The 26135-nt window shown below is 42.8% G+C and overlaps 2 protein-coding genes across 8 annotated transcripts in view; one reads left to right on the plus strand and one right to left on the minus strand.

Annotated features, from left to right (window-relative positions):
- The window catches only part of SH2B3 (SH2B adaptor protein 3), a 38176-nt gene extending 32437 nt beyond the window's left edge, over positions 1–5739 (plus strand). The window contains exons 4-9 of the mRNA XM_034637959.1: positions 1089–1190; positions 1270–1361; positions 1454–1554; positions 1657–1871; positions 1965–2136; positions 2305–5739. Of these exons, the coding sequence (XP_034493850.1) occupies positions 1089–1190; positions 1270–1361; positions 1454–1554; positions 1657–1871; positions 1965–2136; positions 2305–2600 (978 nt within the window). The 3' untranslated portion in view covers positions 2601–5739. The remainder of the gene's footprint in view (positions 1–1088; positions 1191–1269; positions 1362–1453; positions 1555–1656; positions 1872–1964; positions 2137–2304) is intronic.
- A 589-nt stretch (positions 5740–6328) lies between these two features.
- Positions 6329–26135, minus strand: part of ATXN2 (ataxin 2) — a 107576-nt gene continuing 87769 nt past the window's right edge. For 3 of the 7 annotated variants that reach the window (XM_034672406.1, XM_034672405.1, XM_034672404.1), the window contains 7 exons: positions 20897–21081; positions 20434–20566; positions 16759–16812; positions 11209–11354; positions 10306–10533; positions 7815–7983; positions 6329–6960 (listed from right to left, as the gene is read on the minus strand). In XM_034672406.1, coding sequence (XP_034528297.1) covers positions 6932–6960; positions 7815–7983; positions 10306–10533; positions 11209–11354; positions 16759–16812; positions 20434–20566; positions 20897–21081 — 944 coding nt within the window. In that variant the 3' untranslated portion in view covers positions 6329–6931. Of the gene's footprint in view, positions 6961–7814; positions 7984–9198; positions 9274–10305; positions 10534–11208; positions 11355–16758; positions 16813–20433; positions 20567–20896; positions 21082–26135 lie in introns of all 7 variants that reach the window. The other 4 variants (XM_034672402.1, XM_034672401.1, XM_034672407.1 and 1 more) reach the window with 3 other exon arrangements.

The raw sequence follows: 26135 nt of genomic DNA on the forward strand, positions 1-26135 counted from the left end.
TATCACCTTTATCACAAGAGGAGGAGGAGGAGATGGGGGTGGGCAGTAGTGGGGAGGCCTCCTTTCTGAGAAACTGCTGCCCTAGAGATGCTAGCGCCTGTGTTTTAGGGGCACCCTATGCAAGATCAGCCACTGCTTTAGCCAGGTGCAGTCAGGACCCAGGAGAGGAACTCTTGCTGGCCAAGGGGGGTAAGGGACCACTTCCCGTGTACTCCGAACCCTGTGTACGTTGGATGTCACAGCGGATTCCTGGGTCCATGGTTTTGTGTAGGTTTCCAGCTGGTTCTAACTGGGGCCAGCCATACCAGGCTCTGTCCCTTCAGGGATGTTGGCAGAAGCCCCAAGAGCCTGTGGCTGAGCTCGTCTGCAGACGCTCCTCCTCCTCAGACTTGGAGACAGGCAGGTTGGTTCGGTGTGGCAGTGAGAGGTTTGAGGCTGCGTACTGTGGACAGAGGTAAAAACCTCACCTACCCTCCCTCAGGCAAAGGACTTCACCTCCAAGATTTTGAGTTTCTCTAGGATGTGGTGAGAGTGTCTGTTTCCCACAGCTGATGTTTGTTAGGTTGGGAGAGGCCTGCACTCATGAGGAACTGATGGGGGGGGGTGGGGGCTAAAGCCAGGACAAAGGCCTGGGCCCCCTAGCACAGCGCCACAGAGGGAAAGGTGACTTTGGTTGGATACTATCACATCCACTCTCTGGGCTTCTTTTTATGAGGGGGTCAGCAGCCACTGTGACCTGACTGGGTTGGCGGCGGGGGGGCTCTTTGCTCTACCAGTGGAAGCAGAAACGGATGTCAGTAGGCAAACACCTGAGAGAGAGAGGTTCGGGTAAAGAGGGGGCTGGCACTCAGCTAACCTAGATTTTGGAGGATGTCAGTGTATGGGGTGTGGGAACAGTGCTCAGAGGCTACAGCAGGGCCCTTGGCAAGCTAGAGTGCTAGACCTTGTTCCATGCCTGGGGTACCCCCTTGGCAGAACCCTGAATACTCACCCAGCTAAGCCCTTGGGGAGACTGCAGAAAAACAGAGGCCTGGGTGGGTGAAGGGCCATCAGGAACAAGCCTCAAGTGCCCCACCTTGGTCTCCTAGAGTTCAAAGCCCAAGCTACAAGCAGCCTGCTCCAATATCCAGGAGGTCCGGCGATGCACACGCCTCGAGATGCCGGACAACCTCTACACCTTTGTCCTGAAGGTGAGTGACAGTTTTTCCCACCCGGGGTCACACCTGCACACCCGAGGCACCCATACAGCACTCCCTTCTTCCTTGCCAGGTGAAGGACCGGACAGACATCATCTTTGAGGTGGGGGACGAGCAGCAGCTGAATTCCTGGATGGCTGAGCTCCGGGAGTGCACAGGCCATGGGTGAGGCCCCGGACCGTAGGGCCCCACTCCTTTGGCACAGCTTTTCCTACTCCCCTGGTCTCCCCAGATCCTAACCTCAGCTTCTTTAGCAGGCTGGAGAGCACAGACCCGGAGATGCATATTCCCTCAGCCCTAGAGCCTGGCACTGGCACGTCCAACTCTCCGGGGGGAAGCACTGATTCCCTGAACCAAGGTGAGTGGGTCCAGGCCTCTGTCCTTCATGTAAGTCGGAACCAGCTTGAGCCCCGGATGTAAGATACCACAGGGTGTTACCATCACCCATCTTGTCTACCAGGTGCTTCTCCTGGGGGGTTGCTGGACCCAGCCTGTCAGAAAACCGATCACTTCCTGTCCTGCTACCCATGGTTCCATGGCCCCATCTCCCGGGTGAAGGCAGCTCAGCTGGTTCAGCTGCAGGGTCCTGATGCTCACGGAGTGTTCCTGGTACGGCAGAGTGAGACACGGCGTGGAGAGTATGTGCTCACATTCAACTTCCAAGGCATAGCCAAGGTATGGGGCACAGTCAGGGGGGCTGTACCCCCACCCCCAGGTTCCAGGCCCTCCGTGGCCAGTGGCTGAGCCCACGCTCCGCTCCTCCCATAGCACCTGCGCCTGTCGCTGACCGAGCGGGGCCAGTGCCGAGTGCAGCACCTGCACTTCCCCTCCGTCGTGGACATGCTGCACCACTTCCAGCGCTCCCCCATCCCCCTCGAGTGCGGAGCTGCCTGTGACGTCCGCCTGTCCAGCTACGTGGTAGTCGTCTCCCAGCCACCAGGTGTGAGCCTTGATAAAGGGGGTGGGTGGCACAGGGAACCAGGTAGTAGGTAAAAGCTGGCTGCACACCCAGGGGCATAGAGATCGGTTTTTGTGTTCTTCCAACATCTGCCCCGTGTCACATGAAGACTGACCGTGTTTGTCTCTCTCTCGATCACTTGTCCCCCAGGTTCCTCCAACACTGTCCTGTTCCCCTTCTCCCTCGCTCACTGGGATTCGGAGCTGGGCCTTCCCCACCTTAGCTCTTCTGGCTGTCCACGGGGACTCGGCCCAGAGGGTCTCCCAGGCCGCTCCTCTCCCCCAGAGCAGATATTCCACCTGGTGCCTTCACCTGAGGAACTGGCCAACAGCCTGCGGCACCTGGAGCCTGAACCTGCCAGTCGAGCCCGGGACTCAGACTACGAAATGGACTCCACCTCCCGGAGCCATCTACGGGCCATAGACAATCAGTACACACCTCTCTGACGGGCGGTGAGGAACCCCAGGCCTCATGCATCCCCCCGAGGAGCACAAGCAAGCAGAGATGTGAACTTGTGAATGTAACTTTCTTTCCTTCCTTCCAGAGAGAGATTTAAGGGACACTGTGAACTGCTCCTTCCGGTTTGGATGTGACCCTTCTATTAGGCCTGTTAAAGGGCCATCTGTAAGTTTCATCCGTCCGTCACTGGGCTTTCTCCTTATTGTTTACAGATGTAGTTCTGTTCACAGATGCCACTGGCTCCCGCCCGGAGTCCCCAGGACCTGTCCCCATCCCTCTTATAGGAGATGGTGGGGTGAGGGCCAGAGCTGGTGGTGGAACCTGGGTTCTTTTTTTCACTGACACTGTCACAGCTGGTGGCAGACTTTCGGGGTGGGGTGGGGGGTTGTCAGGAAGCCCAAAACACTAACAAGCCCTGGATTCTCATATGGTTTGCCTGGCGTAGCCTCAGTCCACGGGGCAGGTCTGCTGGTACCTGTGCCATAGGCGAAAACACCACTCCTGCTCTGACTGACTCGCAGCTTTAGGACAAAGCTCAAGGTTAATTATTTTAAACGTTTTACCTCAGATTAATTTTTCAAAGGATTCAGGTTTCAAAACTCAATTGCTTATTTCATTGCACTCTTTAATACCCATGCGATTTTGTAGTCAGACACAGCTATGCAAACCCTACTTGACTAGTTCCTGGTCTGAGCCAGCACGCCTGGCTTCCCCATCTATCTTTTTCATCCCCAGGACAGTCACCTGCTGCTGAGTAGCCACTGTCCTTCCTAAATGTAGAGAACTGAAGTGTGTCACCCTTTCAGGGAAATTCAGGCAATTACTGAAATAGGAGGGTGGCAAGGAGTAATTCTACCCTGGTGCCTTATGAATAAACTGGATTGTGGTTTATAGCAGAATTATGGTGAGAGTTAAACTAGTTTAACTAAGGGGTGAGGGAGGGACAAACAAAAAGGCTGGGCCCTTTCTTCTGGTAAATCCTTCACCAACAGGGCCAGCTCAGAGCCCCCCCCCCCCCAGGCATCTGATGGCTTATAAACTATCCCACAAGGTTTTAGGCTCATTCTCGAGCCAAAATAGGAGCTGGGAATCTGGTGCCACAGCTAATAAGAAACTCTTGTAACAGCCCATGATCAGTGTTCTGTTCCAGCCGCTCACGGCTTCACTTGACGAGGAATATGTGTGCATGTACACACGGGACGCATCGTCTCCAGCAGCCAGGGGGTCCTGCAGTCGGAGCTCCATCTGTACTTGCCTTTCACCAGTAATACAATTCACAGGGGAGCCGGCTCCTCCCAGAACTTTCATGCAGAGGCTCAGAAACAAGGGGGGGGGGCAGTGAAGAGTGGAGCCATTCAGTAGAGCCATTAGACTCACCAAAGTGGCTTCTAGGAAACTGGGAGTTTAGCACAGCTTAACATTTATAGATATATCAATCAGAGGCTAAATTTAACCCCTGGCCTAAAACTACTGCCTGCCTCATCTGGGGTGAGGGTTTGGTCTGCTCCCTCCAGCCATTCTTTGTATTCCCAGAGGTCACTTTTGCTTCTAGAATTTTCTGGGGTTTTTGGGGGGGGGTAGTGGAGGGGGCAAGCAGTCACCTCTTCACCACTTTAAAAACCAACGCTCCTGGGTGTTTCCATAGATTGTAAAGCAGATCCGACCCAGATTTGTGGTCTTTTCTAAGGACACTTCCTTCCTTCATTTTTCTACACATCAAGCAGGTTTCTCTATGTAATGAATGCTCAGTGAAGTGTAAACCAGAGAAGTAAGCACTGTTCTGGATTTCTCTTTGAGAAAGCTCAGCACAGAAAGTCAGTGCTGAGAAGTCACTGGTACAGATTGTCCCCTTGTCCACACAGGAAAGGGGCCAAGTAGGCAACAACCCAAGTGAGTCCCCTCCCTCTAGCCAGAAGGGATGGGACCTAAATATCTGGGATTTGACATCTTTAAGCCAGGGGCACTCACTTCATAGCTGCTCACCATACAATTCTCAGGTAATAGCAAGAGGCAAGCCAGGCACAGCAAACTAGCAGCTCTGACCCACTGGCTGCAAGGACAAGTTCAGACTCTGTGACAGAAAATTGGAAGTTACCCACCTCCAGACTGCTTCAGTGTAAAATGCTCAAGAAAAACACTTCTTTTAAAAACATGTCCAAGTTCCCAGGACAGCTCAAATACATTCCGAAAAAAAGCCCCCTCATGGCCTGAGAAGAAGTGACACTGAGCCAATGCCTCTTCTTTCTGTACAGCAGGTCGAGATAGAGGAAAAGGAGCAGCGGGTCCCTGGCCTTCATGCCTTCACAGGCAATGAGGCAATGGCCCTGCCGGCTACAGCCAGCCCGGCATGGTCACAGCATACCCACCACCCTCCTGGCCCCAGTGTGACTGCTGCTGGCAGCAAGAAGCCAAGCCAACAACCTCCACTGAGAGCCCGGGTTCTGAGTGCCAGATGGATAGTAAGCACCACGATCCCTCCAGTTATCTCTAATGACAGACAACAAGGATAGCCTGACTGCTCCCAGCACCATCACTTCCTTCTTCTGTCTTGAATGAACTTTTACAAACTAACAGTCACCAGCACCAAAGAATTAAGTCAACTAACCTGCCTTGAATTTTAGACCAGCAATCCATATGGCTTTATCTGGTATAAATCTTCTGCCTTTGATCATTTCTGGACCGTGTAGGAAAAAGGAATAGCAATCATTAAAATCTTAGGCCAGAGAACACTATTTTTACATAACAGTTTCTTAACCTAAAATCAAGGCCTTGAACTCTTCCCTAAGTGTTGCCTGAGATTCCTTCATGCTTTTAATTCAGGGCTACAACTCTTATCGCAAATGTCATGTGAGCTCTAACATCTCCCACAGGCTTGAGGCACTTGATAGTATATTATCCACTGCCTCTTAACAAGGACACATCTGATACCCAGTGTTTGGCTGGAATAAGCAGCACACGTAATGACAACAGAGTAAATGGATCCATTCTATATCATTATAGGCAGAAGGTATTTGGCAAATTTTTATGTATTGTTTATGTACTGTACAAGTAACTTATTCTTGAATAATGCAAATTTTGCTATAATGTACAAATTGCTACACATGAATTAAAAAAAAGTTTTCAGAACCTTGACTTGTTGCCACAATATTTAAAGGCTCTATCATTATGGGATTATGGTCTCTGCAAAATCCTTGCTCTGCTCAATTACCTGCTTTTCCCTCTGTCCTCCCACAAATGGGGAACATGAGCAATGCTGTGAGTCTACGGCAATAAGCTACTTTGTACTTGGCTGCATTGTTTTAGCTTTTCAGCCCTCTGGATTTATCAGTTTCTTTTTAAAAAGTGTCTCCTGCCCCCTACTGGTAAAACAGGTGTGTGACTCAGGACGACTTCTGACTAACACTCATCTGGGTTCAGGAGATATTAAAAAGGAAGCTTACAGAACCAGCGTCAGGCTGAGGATGTGGGATCTCAGTGCTGCCCAGCTCTGGCCAGCCTTCCTCCTTCTGGAGCGGACCTTTCCACCAAAGAGAATGTCTCAGTCTTGTCTTTTTCTAGAGATACCTTGAACCAGAACTGAAGGTGAAGAAGAAAAGTCATTTGACAACTAACCTTCCAGGATATTTAAGAAAGCACACTCAGCCCTCCTGCCTTGATACGAAGTATCCTAAAACAGAAATATCTTAAGCTTACACAAACACACACTAACTTGGTATCAGTTTTTAAAACTTTTTTTATTTTTTAATTTTTTTTAAGTTTTTATTTTATATTATCTACAAAGTAAAAGTTTTTCCCTTAACTTAAAAGTTGAACCACTGTAGACAGTGATCACTCCATCAAACTTGATTTATAAATAATAACCCGTCATTTTGACGGTAAGAATTTACTGAACCTTTGTCAAGTTTAGTAAAAGGGCGTTCCAAGTCTTGATAATTTTTTTTTTTTTTTTTTTTTTAGCAGTAATAGCAGCAAGAATCACTCTTGTTACTTCTTTTGCTAGCTGATGTGTTCATGACTTTTGAGGGTCATTAAAAAATAAATAACTTCCAGTTTCAGCAAGCAGAGCTGGGGTACTTGCGGGACTCTGAAACAGCATATGGAATTATGGAACAGCCCACAAGTTCCTAAATGCCTCTACTCGGTCCAAATTATCTTCCACTGCAAGTGAACTGTTAGCATTCCTATTGGATGTTACAAGAAATCAACATATATTTTTTTAAAAACAAAATAAATGAAATTCTAGTTTTCTGTGCTTCCAGTTGGTAGAAGCAGTAGAAGGGAGGAGGGAATTTGGCCTTTCGGTTCCTCCAGGGCAGCCTTACAACTGCTGTTGGTGGTGGGCTTGTACTGTAAAAAAGAAAAGTGGATATTTAAACAGAAAACTGGCAACACCACACATTAGCCTAGTGTCTCTGCAGCACATGACTGTAAACTATCCTTGTGCTAGCTGAACAAGACTCAAGATTTAATTCACTCTTCCCCCTCCCATCTGCACCAAAAGGGGGAGGGGTAGGTGGGTGGGTAGAAACAAACCAGTCAGATGTAAAACCACTTCAGATAAAACTTCTAGAAGATTTGTTGCTCATGGGGTAGGAAAAAAAGGCCTTAACATACCCCCTCCCCAAATACTAGCCAAGCACCAGTATTGCTTTCAGAGTAACAGATTAGACTGTGAAATATTGCCATGGCAGCCATCGAGTGTTAGAGCACAATCACGGGGCCTTCTCTCCCTGTCAGGGCATAGGCTGGAGCTAAGGCTACACTCAACACCAATCCACACGCAGCACTTTCTCATCGGTAGTCTTCTCCAGAGCTACGAGCAAACTCGGCCATGGTGGTAACCACCCCCGTCAGACTGGGGGCGGGGGGGAGGTGGGGACTAAGGAAGGAAAACGCTGCCCTGTCCAGCCTATCGTAACAAGGAAGGCCAACGGAGTCCTAAGCATGCACCAGCCACACAGAATGCTGCTGCTGCTTCTCATCAAGCCAAATCCTTACACCATCAGAACACACACAGACTCGGCTCCGGAAGCCTCAGGCCCTGACACTGAACTGATCATCACAGGCCCTACTGTGCACACTCTGACGGGTCTTGCTGGTTCTCAAATGCGGGGCTTGAAGCGCTGGCCCTGCCTGCCATTCGACCTGTGCGAGCAGAATGCTTTGGGGTGCCCGGCGGCCCCTGCACACACACGCCTCACCTGAAGGGTGCGTCATATAAGGGAAATGCGCTGTTGTCGAGACTGGAATGGGCTGTAGTGCACTTTGAGCGAGGGCGGCCTGGGGACCGCCGGGTGGCTGTGTCGTCATTAGCATCATTGGCGCATGGGCAGTTGGATGAGAAGGAACCATTCCTGACTGTACATGAGCCTGAAACAGAGAGCTCTTTTACGCATACAGGCAACATCTCCAGCTTAAACAACATGTCAACTGTGTTCCCTTTCACTGGGCTGGGGCAGGAAAGGCCAAAGGGGGGCCCTTAGGGCCCTTTCTTTTCTCTGGGGACACTCCCTAGTGGATCATCAATTGACCTACAGACATGCTTCACCCTTTAGCAGGTCCTGCCAGGCTGAGGGAACAGGTGCCCAGCAAGCCTGGGTAAAAATAAGGGCTGAGAAATAAGGGCTGCGACATCCTGGCCTGCCACACTTCTGATTGCTGGATTCTATGTACGTCGGGCAAGATCGTCACAAAGCTCAGATATCTGATCCGAGGGCAGCTTTCTCAACGTAATAGGAGGTGAGATGCAATGATGCTTCAGAATCTGGCTTCTGAGTGGGGCCTGAGACAGTTCTAAAGATACCCTTCCTTTTAATTAGGAAAGCAGGTGATGACAGTAATCTATGGATTCCTTAGCCCTCTCGTTTGCCCCTCCCCTCTGTTTCTTGTCTGCTCACCAGCACATCTCTGTAAGAATGAGTCTGGGCAGCGAGAGAAGACAGTCGGGCTTACTCTAAGAGATGTGCTGAGTGGAGGAGGAGCTGCAGTAAACGGCTCCAGTGAAATGGGAAGGAGTGATGGGACATTATCTGGGCCAGCCCCATGTCCCTAAAAGAAGTGATCATGAGTGCCACCTGGTCTCACTGTCAAGTTGGAAAAGGTTGAGCCAGCCCGAACCACTGGATCCCAGCTCTGGGGGGATATGGCAGGGCCAGGAAGAGCCCACCCCTCCTTTCCTGCCTCCCATACTGTGCACTGTTCTAGACCACCATAAGCCTTGAATGAAATGCTGTTTTTACTCTCTTACATATTCAAATGGGCCCATGGCATACATATCCGGACTTCCCTAGAAGTGTTAACCTTTTTCTCTTTCAGCACAAAAACACAAAAGTGAGGTTTTAGGAACCCCAGCTTATATGTAAATTCACGTATCTACTTAGCCACCAGCCTCTGCTGACCACCTACAGGACCCCAGCTCTCATGAAGCTCCTGATTCAGCCAAACCACGCTGGCCCACACCTGACGAAAACCGGCTCCCCTCCCCACTATCAAAGCAAATCATCCACTGCAGTGCGCCGTACACAGAACCCTCACTTGGGCAGAGGAGGACGCCCAGACTTCCCAGAGCTGTGGAACTCTAGTTACAAGGTCGCCTTCTGAGAGTGAGCTCCAACTGAGTCGCATCTCCAGCCCCCAGCATGCCAGAGCCTCAGTGGCGCACTATTCGACATGAAATGGAGTTCAGTGAGCAGTCTAGCTTAGACCTGCCTAAGAGAGTTCTGTTACGAAAGCAGCAAAAAGAGCCATCAAATACAGCCAATTCACCCTTAACAGCTCCAGGGAGGGCCTCAAGGACAGTGTTAGAGCCCAACTTCAGTGCAGCTCCTTATGAAGATAATCCAACTCGGCCCTGGATTGCACTGGACTTTTGTCAGCAGCTGATGCAGCCAGCAACCACTGAAATGGCAACCACACCTTTCAACCATGAGAGGCTTACACTGGAGGTGAGCTCCCAAGAGCCTCCCACGCAGCTCTTTAAGAAAAATGGGAACACCTGAGTGCTTCCAGCTTCTAGTGACACTGCACCAATGTACAAGGCCAAGTCCTTTCAAGAAGTACAACATATGGTCAAAATGGGTGTACCGAGAGGCAAGGAAAACAAGGGGAGGGATTTCTCTGGAACTCGTGTGACTAACATTCAAGCTGATAGCCTCAGGGCAGTCACCTCAGAGAGCTGAGAATTTGTGAAGGCCCAACCTCCCTGCCAGACTTCTTCTGTGGGTGGGTGTGGGTGTGTGTATGTGTGTGTGAGAGAGGGATTTGCGGGGGGGGGGGGAAGGGAGGAAGAAAGAGAGAGAAAGAGGGAAGAAGGAAGGGAGGGGAGGAAGAGAGGAAGAGAAAGAATATATAGATTATGTATACACATATAGCAGTGAAGCTATATAAACATAGCAAAGCAGACACAGGAAGGAAAGGACTGGGTTGCATTCCAAAATCAGAGGTATTTTTAAGGTCTCAGATGGGGAAACATTAAAGGACTGACCAATCAGCAACTTCATCGACCCCATTACAAAACCACACCAACATTCATTTAGGGCCAGATCACATATATTTAAGTGGGAAGAGGGAGACAGGCAAACGGCATCACACACACGGTTTCCTAGCTTGCAGAGCGCCTGGCTCTTTGCTGCTTATCTGATAACTTTCATATTCTACTTGGTCTTCACAGAAAGTTGGCTAAAGCTGGTTTACCTGAGGTACGTGGGCCATGTGGGGAGGATTGGTGTATGCCGGCTGAACGTGAGAAGGATGGATTGTAAAGACGGTCTGTTGTGCTGTTGGGAAACTATTCTGTGGCGACTGCGTATTGGAGGCAGGGGTCATGGAAGGTGGGGTTGGTGCAAGCCCCGCGTGGTAAATGGCTGACTGCTGCTGTGGACTGGCCAGATGGAGAGCCTGAGCGGCCTGGTGCTGATGGTGCTGCAAAGCGACAAGGAAGAACTGAGAAAACCATTTCTTGAATGAAAAGCAGTTAAGGTCATACATAAAGCTGAACTCCACGTAAGAAAGTGGCTCCACTGGGCCCATCTAAGACGAGGGCCAGTGGCAAGTACCAGAGAATGTATAGGGTGGTAAGGGCAGGGCTGGGGGGCACCACTCGTTCAGAGACACTCCTTTCTGGGCACAAGCCCAATTCTCAGCCTGGCCATTGCAAGCCCTCCATCAAGCATAGGTAAAACAAGACCACTGCCCCAGGGAACTGAAAGATGTCCAAGAGATCCTTAACTGCCCTGTTAACAAACATAACTGCAGAAGCTAATAGGAAAAAAAACTCATTGTATAACTGTCAGGAATGAAAACAAGAAAAGTCCCAAGCAAATCCCCTATATAATGTTAAATCAGATTTTTCAATTATTTCTAGAACTTACCCATATTACCTCATTCTCAATATGTATCTTAATATGACTTAAAAACAGTAACAACAACAACAAGTCCCAGGGGCACATCGGGCAGCGTTAGCTGTATGCTGGCTCCGTGAGGCAGGGGTGTGAGGTGTTTTGATCACGTGGTACCTAGCACGATACTTAGCACTGAAGAAAACGCTCATTAAACAGAATGAGGATGCAATTCTACAAGACCTGAGTTTCTCTTTACCTGAACAGGACTGGGTGCAGGATGACTTCCACCGTGCTGGCTCTGCTGCTGTCCCGTGGGGGTAGCTGAAGGCTGCGGATGTGGAGTATGCGGGTGCAGGGCAGCATTCGGGTGAGCATACTGCTGAGCAAGGGAGCCAGTAGAAACTGAAGTGAAAGAAAAAGGTGTGTGTATAATCGACACGTAGGACAGTCTCAATTGCTCCTCTATGCCTCCTGAGCTAAGCTTTTGTGATACTCAGTGCCTAACATGCTTTTACCAATCTGTGTTGACTCCATTTAAACCATCCAATTTCTTGAAAATCTAAGTGTGAAATTATCACTTACCAATCAGACTAGCATTTTATTTATGTAACACACTATATACATTATATTAAAGTCTAATTAAATTTACTCTCAAAATAGTCACTAGATTTTCCTGAAAAAACAACTTAAGCATAAACAGAAACAATTTGCTCTCGCTCGCTCGCTCTCACTCGTGAGCGCGCGCGCGCGCGCGCGCACACACACACACACACACACACACACACACACACACACACACTTACTTCAGCTCAAGGCCATCATCTGGCTAACCTCACCATGCTACTGCCTGGAGCAGATGCAGTGTCCCACAGGCACTGACTGCATGGGGCTGGGGGAAAGGGCCAGGTAAGTTATGTGGCAAGGTCAGGGCTCTATCTTCATGGCCAAATGACCATAATTGATCTCAGCTGATCACAGAAGTCACTCTGCCACTCAATTCATTCCCTGAACCCTCCCTATTCAAGGATCTCTTTCACCTTTGCTTTAAAAAAATCCAGTAAATGGAATTACCTAAACTATGTAGAAAAATGAACTCCCTTCAAAGCATCCCAGCCTTTAGAAAGATTTTCACTAGCTAGAATAACTTCAAAGGAGATATGATGGGCCACTCTCAGTAAAAATGTGTTCATTAAAATAAGAACCTAAAGCCAATTCTTTATGGATCTCAGCAAGGACTATACCTTGATACCAAACAAGAGATTAGGTATAAATTCATTTGCTCGTGTATTCCCAAAACAGCAATTCGAGAATCAAATTCACAGTAAGATGAGTTCACTGCTTCCAGTGACTACTGACAGCACACGGATACAAAACTAACCACGATGTGGCAATGAGCTAAATAAGCAGTGTTCTCAAGACACATCCCAAGCAACACAGGGCTTCCAGCCTGCTCTCAGAATCATCCTCAAATCCCAGAGAAGCTAAGTCCATACACAGAAACAATTCCAAAATAGCTCCTCATGTTCCTCCTATGACATGTGAGCGAATACAGACATACAACAGGGGACTGACAGGAAGAAACAAGCACTGCTTTGAGATCAGGCACTCCAACTCTGGCAGTCTAATAGGCAAGACTGCCAAGAGTCACCAGCATTGGTGACACCCGGCATGTCCCAAAGAAATGTTATGCAGAGGGTTAGGCACATGAAGCAATTCTGTAATGCCTGACATTGTAGGGCCAAAGGCCACCAATACATATGTACGTATGTATTTTTTTAAAGTAGACTCTATGGTCAGCATGGGGCTTGAACTCACAACCCTGATTTCAAGAATTGCACACTCTACCAACTGAGCTAGCCAGGCACCCCATATGTGTATCTTCTAAAAGAGGCAAGGGTGAGGCAAAGAGCCAGTGCTAGGACCACCTGTGCATCCACTGCCAATGCCGCAGCAGGCATGAATATTGGTTAACACCCAGACTGAACAGAACACGTTCGTTTATACATCGAAAAGGTTTCCCTAACTGTAGGAGTTACTACACACTGAAACATATGAACAAGGAAAACTGCAGCAAAATATTCTCTGGGTGTTTTTAGGAAGAGTCCACGTCTGTCTTCTGGGAGCTGGGAAGAAGAATGTACTAATTGCTTCCCTTGAACTCCATAATCCTCGAAGTCTATAAAGTCAGTGTCTTTCTTCTAATTCATTTGCTTATTAAGAGGCCATTCTTCACCATCATATTCATTAGGTTAACTTTCAGATGCCACCCTCCCCCCCCCCCCCCCACNCCCCCCCCCCCCGCCAAACTGTCTAGGCACTGACTTAGTCTAAAAGACTTGATGTAAATTTTGAACCTGACTCTGCTCTTATAAAAATGTTACACTCATTTTTAAACTTATTTTTAAATAACTAAAATAAGCGACATGTAGTTAGTGGCTATTGATTACAAAGCACAATTTACAGCACACTTTCATTATCACAGAAAGTTCTACTGGAAAATGTTGTCTAGAGTCATCCATGGGCTTTTTTTTTGGTAAGACAACCCCAGGGAGCCTGAGTGGCTCAGTGGGTTGGGCGTCTGCCTTCGGTTCAAGTCACGATCCTGGGGTCGAGTCCTGCTTTGGGCTCCCTGCTTGGTTTGGTTGTCTGCTTCTCCCTCTATCTCTTCCTCTCTGCTGTGCTCCCTACACCCCCCTTCTCTCAAGTGAATTAAAAAAAAAAAAAAAAAAAGACAACTCCCCCCCAGCCTGAGATCAAGAATGCATGCTCCACCTACTAGGGCAGCCAGGCACCCCTCAGGCTCCTTATTTTCACACTATTAGCATTAAAATCCTCCCTATCCCTAAGCTTCTTAAATGTTTTCATTTGTAACAATACTAAATCTCTCTAGGGGAAAGCAATTCCTGAATCCTAAATTCAATTTATGAGGTTTCATAAAGACAGAGTACAGAATCTCAGAGTTTCTATTTTTTAAACTTTATTTATTCAAGAAATGTTTGTACTTTTAATAACCTTCTAAGCAAAGTTTTAAGGAAATAAAAATAAAACTCTAGCTGGGTGCTATATTATTAATTTTCCAACATAAAAACATCACCTCTCACAAGAATAATTATGCCCATGAAGTCTCATAATGAAGTAATTCATCGATTAAAAAAGGTTAAAATCTTGAAATTATTTGGAAAAAATTTAAAGACGAAAATTTTTTAAGATGAAATATGTTTTACTGTGCATTTTTAAAAGGCATCTCTGTGACAGTAGTTTACCAACACTGAAAGGCTTTAAAATAGAGTATTCTAATTTATATCTCATTTGCATTCATAGCACAAATACTTCAAGTACCCCAAACTGTGTGCATTTACACAGGCTTTTGTTTAAAAAAAAAAAAAACAACAAAAAAACCCCCCAAAAAACCAAAAACCCATCCTAGGGAACTACCTAAACAGCAGCAAACTACAATGCATTACAAGAAAAATCAAGCACATGTAAATATGCATCATTAACCGCGAATAAAACTTTAAAAGGTTTAGTTAGAAATAATTTCCTTTGTTTATCTTCTTGCTTAAAAGATTTCTGCTAAGCAAGTACCTCATCCAGGAACTCTTCCCTCCAAACATGAAAACTGGGTAGCTAAATTGGGAAAAATGTGAAACTGACACTTTAATTCAATACTTCTAGAACAACAAAAATCTAGTCTGGTTCCTTGAAACGCCAGTTAAGAATGAGACAAAGAAAGGTGGGATAGGAGAGACATCAAAAGGCTGAAGGGCAGAAATGTTGGAAGGGAAGACAGAGAGCCAACAGAAAGGAACCAAGATAGAATAAATGAGGAAAAATCTACCAGAATCAGGGAAAGGGAAAAGGGGGGAGTGAAAGACAGTAAATGCTGGGCTTTACTGAGTCTATAAATTAACTGCTTTTATTATAATTATTATAATTAGTTCATTAATTTAGCTAAAGATTCCAAAGGTTAAAAATAAACTACATTTTCTTCAAAATTCTGTTTTAGCTATTCATTGGTTAAACTTCTATTTATAAAAATTAAGTTGCGTTCATGAAACCTGGATGAATTCAGGCTAATCAAAGAAGCATTGCTTTTTTGGGTTTTACCTGGTCCAGAAGTTTCCCACTCACTGCATTCCTTGACACAAATGTTTAAAACTCTAAATGTGTGACCTGTCAAATCCCCATAACATTAGCCACATTATAAAAATTGTTTCCTAAGCCATGATCTTACTGAAGCCAACTCAGTCCATAAGGCTGTGCGTTTAATTTTTAACTAGGTTTTATCATTTTGACCTTGGATGCACAAGTCATGAGAGATCACCAGCACTGCAAAACTAAAAATGAAAACAAAATCTTCCAATTTGATGCTAAATTCAGAAAAAAGGAAGTGAAGGAAAAATGAACTCTTAAACGGGAGTAAAAGGCAACTAGACCAAACCATGACAAAACGGCTTGTGGGAAGGGGTGGTACAAAGCAGCAAATTAAATTACAAATAGCAGCCCCACTGTTAGTTTCTTTTAAAAACTAATAATTCCTTTTAGGGAAAGTTGTACTAAGGCAGTTAATACTTAGATTTGATGATTAAGGGCCTTTTAACTACTTACCAGGAAACTGACTCCAAAATTACTATCAGAGACAGTAAGATGGTGAGGATAACTACATTTGAGACCTCAAATTGAGTACATAATGAAATTACTGACACTGTCTTTTACATATTATATCACATACAAAGTTTCCCTTTAATAGTATATACAGCAAGACTCCTTTTTAAAGAGCATCTATTAAAGGATTAAATTTGTTAACAATTCCTAGCACCAAATGAATAACATGTATACACTTATTTTTGGATACCAAGTCATGACACAGTTAATGAAAACTTAAAGTCAAAATGTTTTCTCAACTTTTAAAAATCTGGCATTTAGTAGATTCAGACATTAAGTCTTTCTAAGATTATCCAAAATTTAGTATCTAAAATGTTAATCCCTAATATCCCTTAGAATATAGTATTGCACATAAAGTGACTCATTACTGGCATACATTTCTGAAGGACTTCTGCAAGTTAGTACCTTTCCTACCCAAGTACCAAAAGTCTATGACTAGACTTATTTAAAAACTGCTCTACAAAATAAAGAAGACACACCTTACACGTTCATTTCCGAAAGAGAGCCCCGCCCAGACTTTCTCCATTTAGGAGCCATTGGTTATTTACCTTTTCATCGGTGGTGAGAGAGGCCAGTGCTGCCAAACATACCAAGCAGCTAGGCTGTGCTTTCCTGGTGAAGCTCAAAACATCCTGGGGCACATACCACCTGAATATTTTAAACCTTCTTCAGTCATACGAAGACTGAAAAGACAGAAATGTTTCTTCCCTAGAATTTCAACCCTATTCCATTAAAAAATCCTTGTAAGGATAAATTTCTTCTTACCAGTATACCGAAAAAGCCTAATATCTTAAGTTTTTTGTACTAAATTTGTGGCTTGGATTAAAAAAAAAAAAAAGCAGTTCAGCAGATGTTTCTCTGAATAAGGAAAATATTAGGCATTTCCAAAACAGTTGTCACATGTTTGCTTGGTATGCAAAAATTAATTTCTGAAGCAACTCAATTTTTTAATTAACTCCAGCTTTCTTAAGCTGGGTTGTATTTCCTTTTTTAAAACTCTGAATTATTTACAATATACATATATTCAACGATTTTGTCTGGCACGAGGAAAATATTGCTCAACAAGTCTATTCCCTTAACATGTATTCTTTAAAAAGTGTTTTACTGTTCAATTAAAATTAGTATAAAAAACCCAACTCACTGGCAAAGTAGAAAGAAGGGCTTGTCTCCTTGTTGTATGGTAATTTGGGACATGCTGAATTTGGGAAATAGAAAGGTAAATTAGCCTTTTGAGGTGTGCATTTTCCTAATTTTCTGGAAAGGTTGACATACTAATTTCTTTCTGTATTCATGCATAAATCATTTTTCTTATTTTACAAGAGATGACAAGCACTTTAAACATTGCTACAAAATTAAGCAAGATAGGACTGAACCAAAAGACACTTTTTCTTCTGTACTGATGTGTCGAGTTCCACATGCCGACTTGCTTAAATGAAAGAAATAAAATCATTATCTAATCAAAAGACCAACATGGCATTCCATTAACAATCTGAATATAGATAATGTACCAAAATAAGAGAATATTTACCAAGTTTAATTCAAAAGACTCACACAATTTTGTAAATCATTATTAATAGAGACATCATTATTCTGTAAGATATTTATTAGCCATATGGAAGTGAACCCCAAAATTTAGAAACATAGTAGGAATATTAAACATGGGTATAATATCATTTCTTATTAAAATGTCTACAAAAATGGGTGTATGGGTGTGTATGGGTGGGTGGGTGTGTGTGTGTGTGTGTGTGTGTGTGTGTGTAAGCACATTTGGAAGGATATGCACCAAAATGTTAACAGGTAGTTGTCAGGTGGAGGGATAACAGGTGCATTTTAAATCTTTTTGCCTCCTGTATTTTCTCATTTATCTGCATTAAACTTCCAAAAACAAACTCAAAGAGGATTCTGGATCTAACTCTCCCTGATGGCTTTAGTTAGTAGAGAAAGTTTTATTACTACTATTTCTGAAAGAGAAAAATACCGCTGCCATAAAACAAAATTAGGTGAATTAGAAGACCAGGAAACAAAAAGTAACTTAGGAGGGAAGGGGCAAAAGCAACGATTTAAGTTAGATTAAGGTCAAAAAGATGAAGTTTGTGATCGAACTCCTTTCTAAGATAGCTACAAAGAGAACAAGGTCAACAACTACTTAGAATGTATAATATCTAATTTAGCTGTTCAATAATCTGTCGGCATATTTATATTAAATGTACCAACCATTTAAAGACAATAATCAGTCTTTCATTTTGTAGTCATTAGTGTCCTTTCTATTCTCAAAGCCTTTTGTTATGGCTGTTAACAACAAATTGACAACAAAAGGGTGACATGGAACTGTCACCAACATCTGGGTGCATATTCTTTTGTTTGCATAAAAAGTTAAAAATATTTAGATAGAATGAAGCTTAAAAATAGACATAATTCATACTTAAAATACTTCGTTCCTTTGGGAATATGAAATATAAACTGTTCAAGGGAAAAAATGTGAAATTAGCATTTCTATGCAACAGATTTGTCTTAGTTTAAAATAATTACTTTTAAAAGTGTATTATCTGGCATAAAGTCTTAGAAGATCTAAAATAACTGGAATAAATTACTGAAGAATTAATGAACTTGCTTTTACTCGATTAAATTATGGCTTATGATGGCAAAGAATAAAACCCTTCATTTCTAGTGTTCTTTTTAGAGTATGAAGTATCCAAACGAGAACGTGAGTAACCAGCAACAACCATATCAAGTCCATAGCCTCATCCCAGTCTGCCCTCACCAACAGACGTCAATTAAATACAACCTGTGTGAATTGCAGGAGAGTAGTTTCAGATCTGGCTGAGCAATTTTCTCCTGGCAATAAAGAACTAGTCTTAATGACAAATCATTCCACATTTCACTGGACATTAGATCTAGTGTCTTGTTTGCTGTATTTCTGATTTACCCACATTTGAATTGACTTCAGGGTCTGAGGACAACTACTTCTCAAATGGAAATGTTTTGGGAAAGTTATAAAAGTTATACAGTTATAAAATCATTAGCATCTCACATATAGTATTTACTATACAGGCTATTTCAAACCAATGAACATCCATCCGAAAGACAAAACCATATGCTGGCAGTGAATGAACACACTGAAGAGAAAGATTCTTCTCAACACCACAGTATTACTACAATGTCTCATAAGCATGAGTACACAAATAGCTACTCTCTAAAAGGTAATGGAAATTTTAGCTCAAAAGTTTTAGATCTTATTCCAAGGGGAGTATGCTAGAAAATGGGAGAGGAGAAATACTTTTTCCATTTGTTAAATCATAATGTTTTTACCAGAAATATATAAAAAAAGTCAAAACGAACTTTTTCACTTAAGCCTTTAGCAAACCCGAAAATTGTTGAAATGTATACAAATTACATAGAAGCATATGTGATGAAAACGCTTTTATGCAATTTCATACATACTTAGTCCTGGTCAAGACAAGCCACTGACAAACAATCATAACCAAAATCATAAGCCAAATCAGTCTGTTGGTATTTTTTTAAATTAAATTATGAATGGGTTTCCTGTTAGAAAGTTTCCCCAAACATGGCAATTATATCATTTTAATTTAAAGGGCACAATCCACAACAGAAAGTTTTAAGTGATAATGTGTAAAATAAAGATTGGATTTAAGTATTTTACGACAATGCCTTTAATCTTTTAACATTCCTATCACTGTGAACCTGTGCAGTGGGAGCACGCCTCTGGGAAGAAAGCATGAGCAGTGGGTTATGGGAGACAAGAAACTTTACTGTGCTGCCTGAGTCCTATTCCTATAAACCTACAAAATACCATAGTCATTAAAAAAGTTTTAAAAGGTTTAAAAAATGAAATGTCCACATAATTACTTGTAATGATAATTTCTTACTCATAGTGGTATACTATTCATTTGTATGAATAAACTGAAAATTTCTCTCCTCCCACTCCAAAAAACTGAAATGCCAATGGGAAAACCTAAATGACAGTACAGGAGTGTTCAGGAAAATTCAAAACAAAACTTACATCTTAATGAAACTAGCACTAATTCAAGTTTTTTGAAAAATATAATATGGGTCAACTCACTGTCCCTATTATTACAAGATACGAGTGGGAATGCTATTTTAAATTCTCAACACTGAAAACCATATTATTTTAGTACTTTAGACAGATGCTAAGTTGACCTGCACAAAGTTCTCCAGCCACAAAACTAAGATGGAGATTTTTGCCTATTATTCTTTTAAATATTGTTTAATTATTTTACAAAGGATACTTCTCATTTTCATTTTACCATTGCTTATAATGATTAAAGTGTGACTCATGTCTAAAGGAGATCCAACATTATACTATTTCGACCACTTAAAATCAGCATGAGGCAGAAACACAGTAGCATTCATTTTAACAAACCGCAATAAAAATATGTAATGCCAATGACTTCCAGAGGAAGGAGTGAAGCAGAACGTTTTCTTGCTAGAGAGTGCTTTCCCTGTGGTAAGACTTTCTCGCATGCCTTAGGCAGGCCATACCAAATGGCTGTAATACTGATGAGGAAGAGGAGGAAGATGCCTTTCTCCACAAATGATACTTTCTCTTATACAAATCATTCTATTTCACTTAAAATAAGGGGAGACATTTAAAGACAGATAAATTTCAGGAAAAGAAGTTGATTTGCCAAGACTTATAGAAATGGGTTCATCTTTTCTTCAGATTATTGACCCTCAATGGTATAAAAGGCTAAGTCATTCTTAAAGTTTCTTTTCAGAGCTTTAAAACAAATTAATAGTCACACACACTGAAAGAGACAAACAAAATGCTTCCTACCATACATCGCATGCGTCTGCTCATGAGCCCCGTACTGAGTTGCTGAAGAAGACACTAAACCAGGCTGGGCATGTGCTGGTGGTGCCATCATCCTAGCATTACCCTGTATCACAGGACTATAGACATGAGGATGCTGTGTTCAAACAAAATATAAAGAAAATACATTAAAGTATCGAAGACAGTTGAGCAAATTTTAGTTAGATGTCTTAATTCCACGCCTTCCAGGTTTACAGAAATAACTCTGAAAATCCTAAAACTGTTTTTGGCTATTTCCTTTGAAATATTTACATTGATCTGATCAGCAAACTTCTTATACTAAAAAGGCCCCCAAATCCTTAGCTACCTACCTCACCATAACACAGAGCACAAAATATAAAGGAAAACCCCTTTATCATATTAAAGGTTAAAACTGAAAGTTATTTAAATGGAACAAAAATTAAGAGTTAGGTTATATCAGCCTTACCTGAGACTGATAATGTGGCACGTGCTGAACAAGAGGCTGATTTGGAAACTGCTGAGGACTATAGGCAACGTATTGTGTGGAATAAGCTGGTGGGGTGGCCACAATCGGTGGGCCTGCTGCTGAGGCTGGGTGCATCATGGTGCTCTGATGATGCTGGTCTTGCCGCTGCTGGGGCATATTTGGTACTGCAGAAAAGATGACTTAGTATTAGAAAATATCATCTCCTCAGCATCAAACACATGAACACGGTCCACGAGGCTCTGCATGATGTGACCCTCCTGCCTGCCTCTCCAATGCCATGCTATACCACTCCCACCACTGCTTCAGCCACTCTGGCCGATTTTCTTATTACACATGCTATTAGTCCTCAGCCTCAAACATCAATCCCCAACCCCCAGCTTGGACAACTCTGACTCATCCTTCCGGTGTCAGCCTGAAAGCAACTTCCTCAGAGGCCCTCTCTAATGACCCCCAGATTTGATCGAGTCCCTGTAAACAGACTCTTACAGCACTATGAAAAGTCTCCTTCATACTACTTTCTCAGATAATCCCTGTTTGATACACCAAATTACGCCACTTGCTGCAGAAGGCTATTAGAGTTATTCAAAGAAAAACCACAGTACAAGAAAAAAGCTAAAAGAGACCCAGCACTAAGCTTAACTCTCTTAATTTCCCATCACTGAATTCTTACACAATTTCTTGCTCTTTCTCAAAACACAGCATCACACACTACCATGTAGCAGGTTTCTAATAGTTCTTTTTAAAAATTACTTTATGTCTTTTATTATTTAAGATTTTAGGGGCGCCTGGGTGGCACAGCGGTTAAGCATCTGCCTTCGGCTCAGGGCGTGATCCCGGCGTTGTGGGATCGAGCCCCACATCAGGCTCCTCTGCTGTGAGCCTGCTTCTTCCTCTCCCACTCCCCCTGCTTGTGTTCCGTCTCTCGCTGGCTGTCTCTATCTCTGTCAAATAAATAAATAAAATATTAAAAAAAAAAAGATTTTATTTATTTGAGAGACAGTGAGTGAGCTCACGAGCAGGGAGGAGGGGCAGAGGGAGAGGGAGAAGCAGACTCCCAGCTGAGCAGAGAGCCCCACATGGGGCTCGATCCCAAGACCCTGAGATCATGACCTGAGCCACATCGGGCTCCCTGCTCAGTGGGGAATCTGCTTCTCCCTCTCCTTCCTGCTCGTGCTCTGTCTTTCCCTCTCTCTCAAATAAAATCTTAAAAAAAAAAAAAAAATTCAGCTCAGCTGTTATCTCCTCTGTAATATCTTTCCCAATTCCCCCAAAAGAGCTAGCTGCATGCTCTGTGTACCTTCTCCTCACATGTCTATTAGAGCACTGACTGTTGTCTGTGATGGGTTTGTGGTGTGATGTTAACAAAGCCACTTGAGGGAAGGAATCATGAACCACTGCTTACAAGAAGGTACGAGGCACAAAGATTGTATAACTTGGCATGTTCATAAAATCATCAGAACTAATTATATAAGTAATTACTAATTTAGAGAGAATTTATTTTAAATATTTGAATTTTCTTGCTAAAAGTTTAATGACTTGCTGAAATTTAGGAAAGCTGGTTATATAGTGTTTTATCTACTTAGAAAAGCTAATCTGAAAATGGAAGAAATGTGTATATGGTAGTATTTTTCTGAATTTGATCTTGAGAGTCCATATATTGAAAAAACAATTCCTTTTAGTAAAAAAAAGCCACCCAAACTCCTATATAACATTTTTAATAAATGAAAGCTCACTATTTCTTGATACTTAATTATAACCCTTTTCACTATTTCTTCTGATACTTAATTATAACCCTCATACATTAGAAAAAAATTAAGCCAGTTAAGTGTACAATCATCTTTAAAATTAAAATTAAAATTCTAGGGATGCCTGGGTGCTCAGTCAGTTAAGCATCTGCCTTCAGTCATGATCCCAGGGTCCCGGGATTAAGCCCCACACTAGGCTCCCTGCTCAGTGGGGAGTCTGCTTCTCCCTCTCTCTGTGCAGTTTCCCCTGCTGTGCGCATGTAATCTCTGTCAAATAAATAAATAAATAAATAAATAAAATCTTTTAAAAAAATTAAAATTCTAGTTATACACACAGAAAATGCTTGAATACAAATTTTATTCTGTAGTATAACAATTAGACAACAAATATTTTAAAAGCAAAATGTAAATAAGCCCGCGTCTAAGATGGGCCCCTATGATCCTGCCTCCCAGTCTTCACACCCTTGTACAGTCCTCTCCCACTGTACCAGGTCTGCTTTGTGTGATCTATGTAGCATACTGCAGAAGTTACATCATTTCCACAGTTAGGCTGTAAAACACGCTGTAGATTCCATTTAGATCAATTTTTCTATGAATACTCATTTTGGGAGAAGCCAGCTGCCATGTTATAACCAGCACTATCCTGTCAATAGCTGGAAGCAGATCCTCCAGCCCCATTTAACCCTTCAGATACTACAGTTCTAACCGACATCTTGGCTGCAACTTCATAAGAGACTGAAGCAGAACCACCCAGTTAAGCTACTCCTGAATTTCTGATCCTGAGACACTGTGTGAAATAATTTATGTTTGTTGTTTTAGGCAGCTAAGCTCTGTGGTAATTTGTTAAAAGATAGACAATACAGGGGTGCCTGGGTGGCTTAGTCGGTTAAGCGTCCAACTCCTGGTTTCAGCTCAGGTCATGATCTCAGGGTTGTCAGACTGAACCCTGCACGGGGCCCCACACTCAGCAGGGAATATTGATATTCTCTCCCTCTGCCCCTCCCCCTTCTAATAAATAAATTTTTTTAAAAAGGATAATACAGTTACTATTTTTACAAGGTTTTCAATGGAAAAGAAAGAGATGCAAGCAAAAAGTCACTGTAAAAATCTTGGAATGTTAACTTGAATTAGGTATATCAGTATGAATTTCCTAATTTTGTCCACTGAAAAGGCCAAGATGCAATAATTCAACAGCACACCCAAAAACCAGAAAATGGTTTATAAATATTCTTTCCGCAAGTCACATCTTTCAAAACAAAGCAATTTCACTAGACACTACTAAAAAGTGTCAAAGGCACCAACTCCTCACTGAAAACTGTCACTTAAGGCAATTTTAAGCCCTTAAATTTAAGCATTTATTCTAACTTTCCTGTACCAACTATTTGAGAATAACCATATATAGCCCTAGTTGAACAGTCCCTTACAGGATGATTCTAGCTAATAAATAGAAAAGAAATGCTAGGAATTCAGAAATTACTGTTTCCAAATGCCTAACTGCAATGATTTTCAAAGTATGATCGCAGACCATCAGCATAACTAGGGAACTAGTTTTATTTATAAGCTGCACTGGAAATTTAAATTCTCAGGCTATACCCCAAACCTACTGAACTGGAAACTCTGGGGCCTGGGCCAAGCAATCTGTGTTTTTAACAAATCCACCAAGTGATTCTGATACACACTAAAATTTGAGAACCAGAGCCCTAACAAATTAGGGCTGAGCCCTTAATTTTACCAATTATCAAAGTAGGACCATATATTGTGCACCTCCTGAATGATTCAATATAAAGAACTCATAATCGTCAATTAAGTATTCTTATCTCTCTCCCACAAAAAAAATTAAACTTGAATGTAATCAATGGCATCACAAGAAGTGAACAATCTAGAATATGGGATATTCCTATGTAACAACTGGTTTCTGCCACAAAGCAAGAGCAGGGGGAAAAAAAACAGCAGGGAAATTACAAAGACATGTAATAAATGTAATAACGTATGGATCTTATTACTTTGATCCATATTCAAAACAAACCAACTGTAAAAATATATTCTTAACCAAGGTAATGTAATTATGGTGATTATTAGATAAAAAGGAATTACTATTTTATAAAGTGTGATAATAGCACTCTGGCTATGTAAGAAAAATGTCCATATTCAAAAGGATACACACTGAGTATGTAGAAATAAAATGGCATGATGTCTGGGATTTATTATAAATACTGCAGCAAAGAAACAAAGCACCCCTCAAATAAATATGGCAAAATCTTGAAAATCACCAAATCTGAATTACGGACAAAGCAATTACCTTGTCACTTTCCACCTTCTTAGCACAGCACAGGTTTACAGCTGCTGTTTGCAGCGTGCCTGCTCCACCCCCTCAGAAATGGCTCTACAACACTGGCTGAGGGTCCCTCAGAGCGCATGAACTTCTCTATGGGAAATGACACTGCCGCCTAAAGTTAAAGCACCTCTCTCACATCAGAGCCGGACTATAGTGCTTGCTTTCATTGCAATTATCCTTTTTAACATGAAAACATTCCCATTGTACTGTTTTAAGCAATCGTTAAAATATCCCGAAACCAGGTAGTAATACAGGAACATCTTAACATTTCTTTTATTTTTTGTTTTTAATTTAAATTCAATTAATTAACATAGAATATATTATTGGTTTCAGAGGTAGAGGTGAGTGACTCATCAGTCTTATATGACACCCAGTACTCATCCATCACCCAGTTATCTCATCCCCCCACCCCTCCAGCAACCCTCAGTTTGTTTCCTATGATTAAGAGTCTCTTATGGTTTGTCTCCCTCTCTGATTTGTCTTGTTTTTTCCTCTCTTCCCCATGATCCTCTGTTTTGTTTCTTAAATTCCACATACGAGTGAGACATTATGATATTTGCTGTTCTCTGATTGACTTATCTCGCTTAGCATAATACCCTCTAGGTTCCATCCACATAATTGCAAATGGCAAGATTTCATTTTTCCTTTTATTTTTATTTTAAGATTTTATTTATTGGAGAGAGGGAGAGAGAGGGAGAACACGAGCAGGGGAGGGGAGCCCAATGCAGGACTTGATTCCAGGACCCCGGGACCATGACCTGAGCCAAAGGCAGATGCCCAACTGACTGAGCCATCCAGGCACTCCTTCATTTTTCTTTTGATGGCTGAGCAGTATTCCATTGTACTGATATACCACATCTTCTGTATCCATTCATCTGTCAATGGACATCTGGGCTCTTTCCATAGTTTGGCTATTGTGGACATTGCTGCTATAAGCACTGGGGTGGAGGTGCCCCTTCAGATCACTATATTTGTATCTCTGCGGTACATACACAGTAATGCAACTGCTGGGTCATAGAGCAGCTCTATTTTCAACTTTTTGAGAAGCCTCCATACTGTTTTCCAGAGTGGCTGCACCAGCTTGCATTCCCACCAACAGTGTAAGAGGAAGGAGCACCTTAGTATTAACCTCATTCAA

Source organism: Ailuropoda melanoleuca, chromosome 12, assembly GCF_002007445.2.
Source record: "Ailuropoda melanoleuca isolate Jingjing chromosome 12, ASM200744v2, whole genome shotgun sequence".
Taxonomy (NCBI): Eukaryota; Metazoa; Chordata; class Mammalia; order Carnivora; family Ursidae; genus Ailuropoda; species Ailuropoda melanoleuca.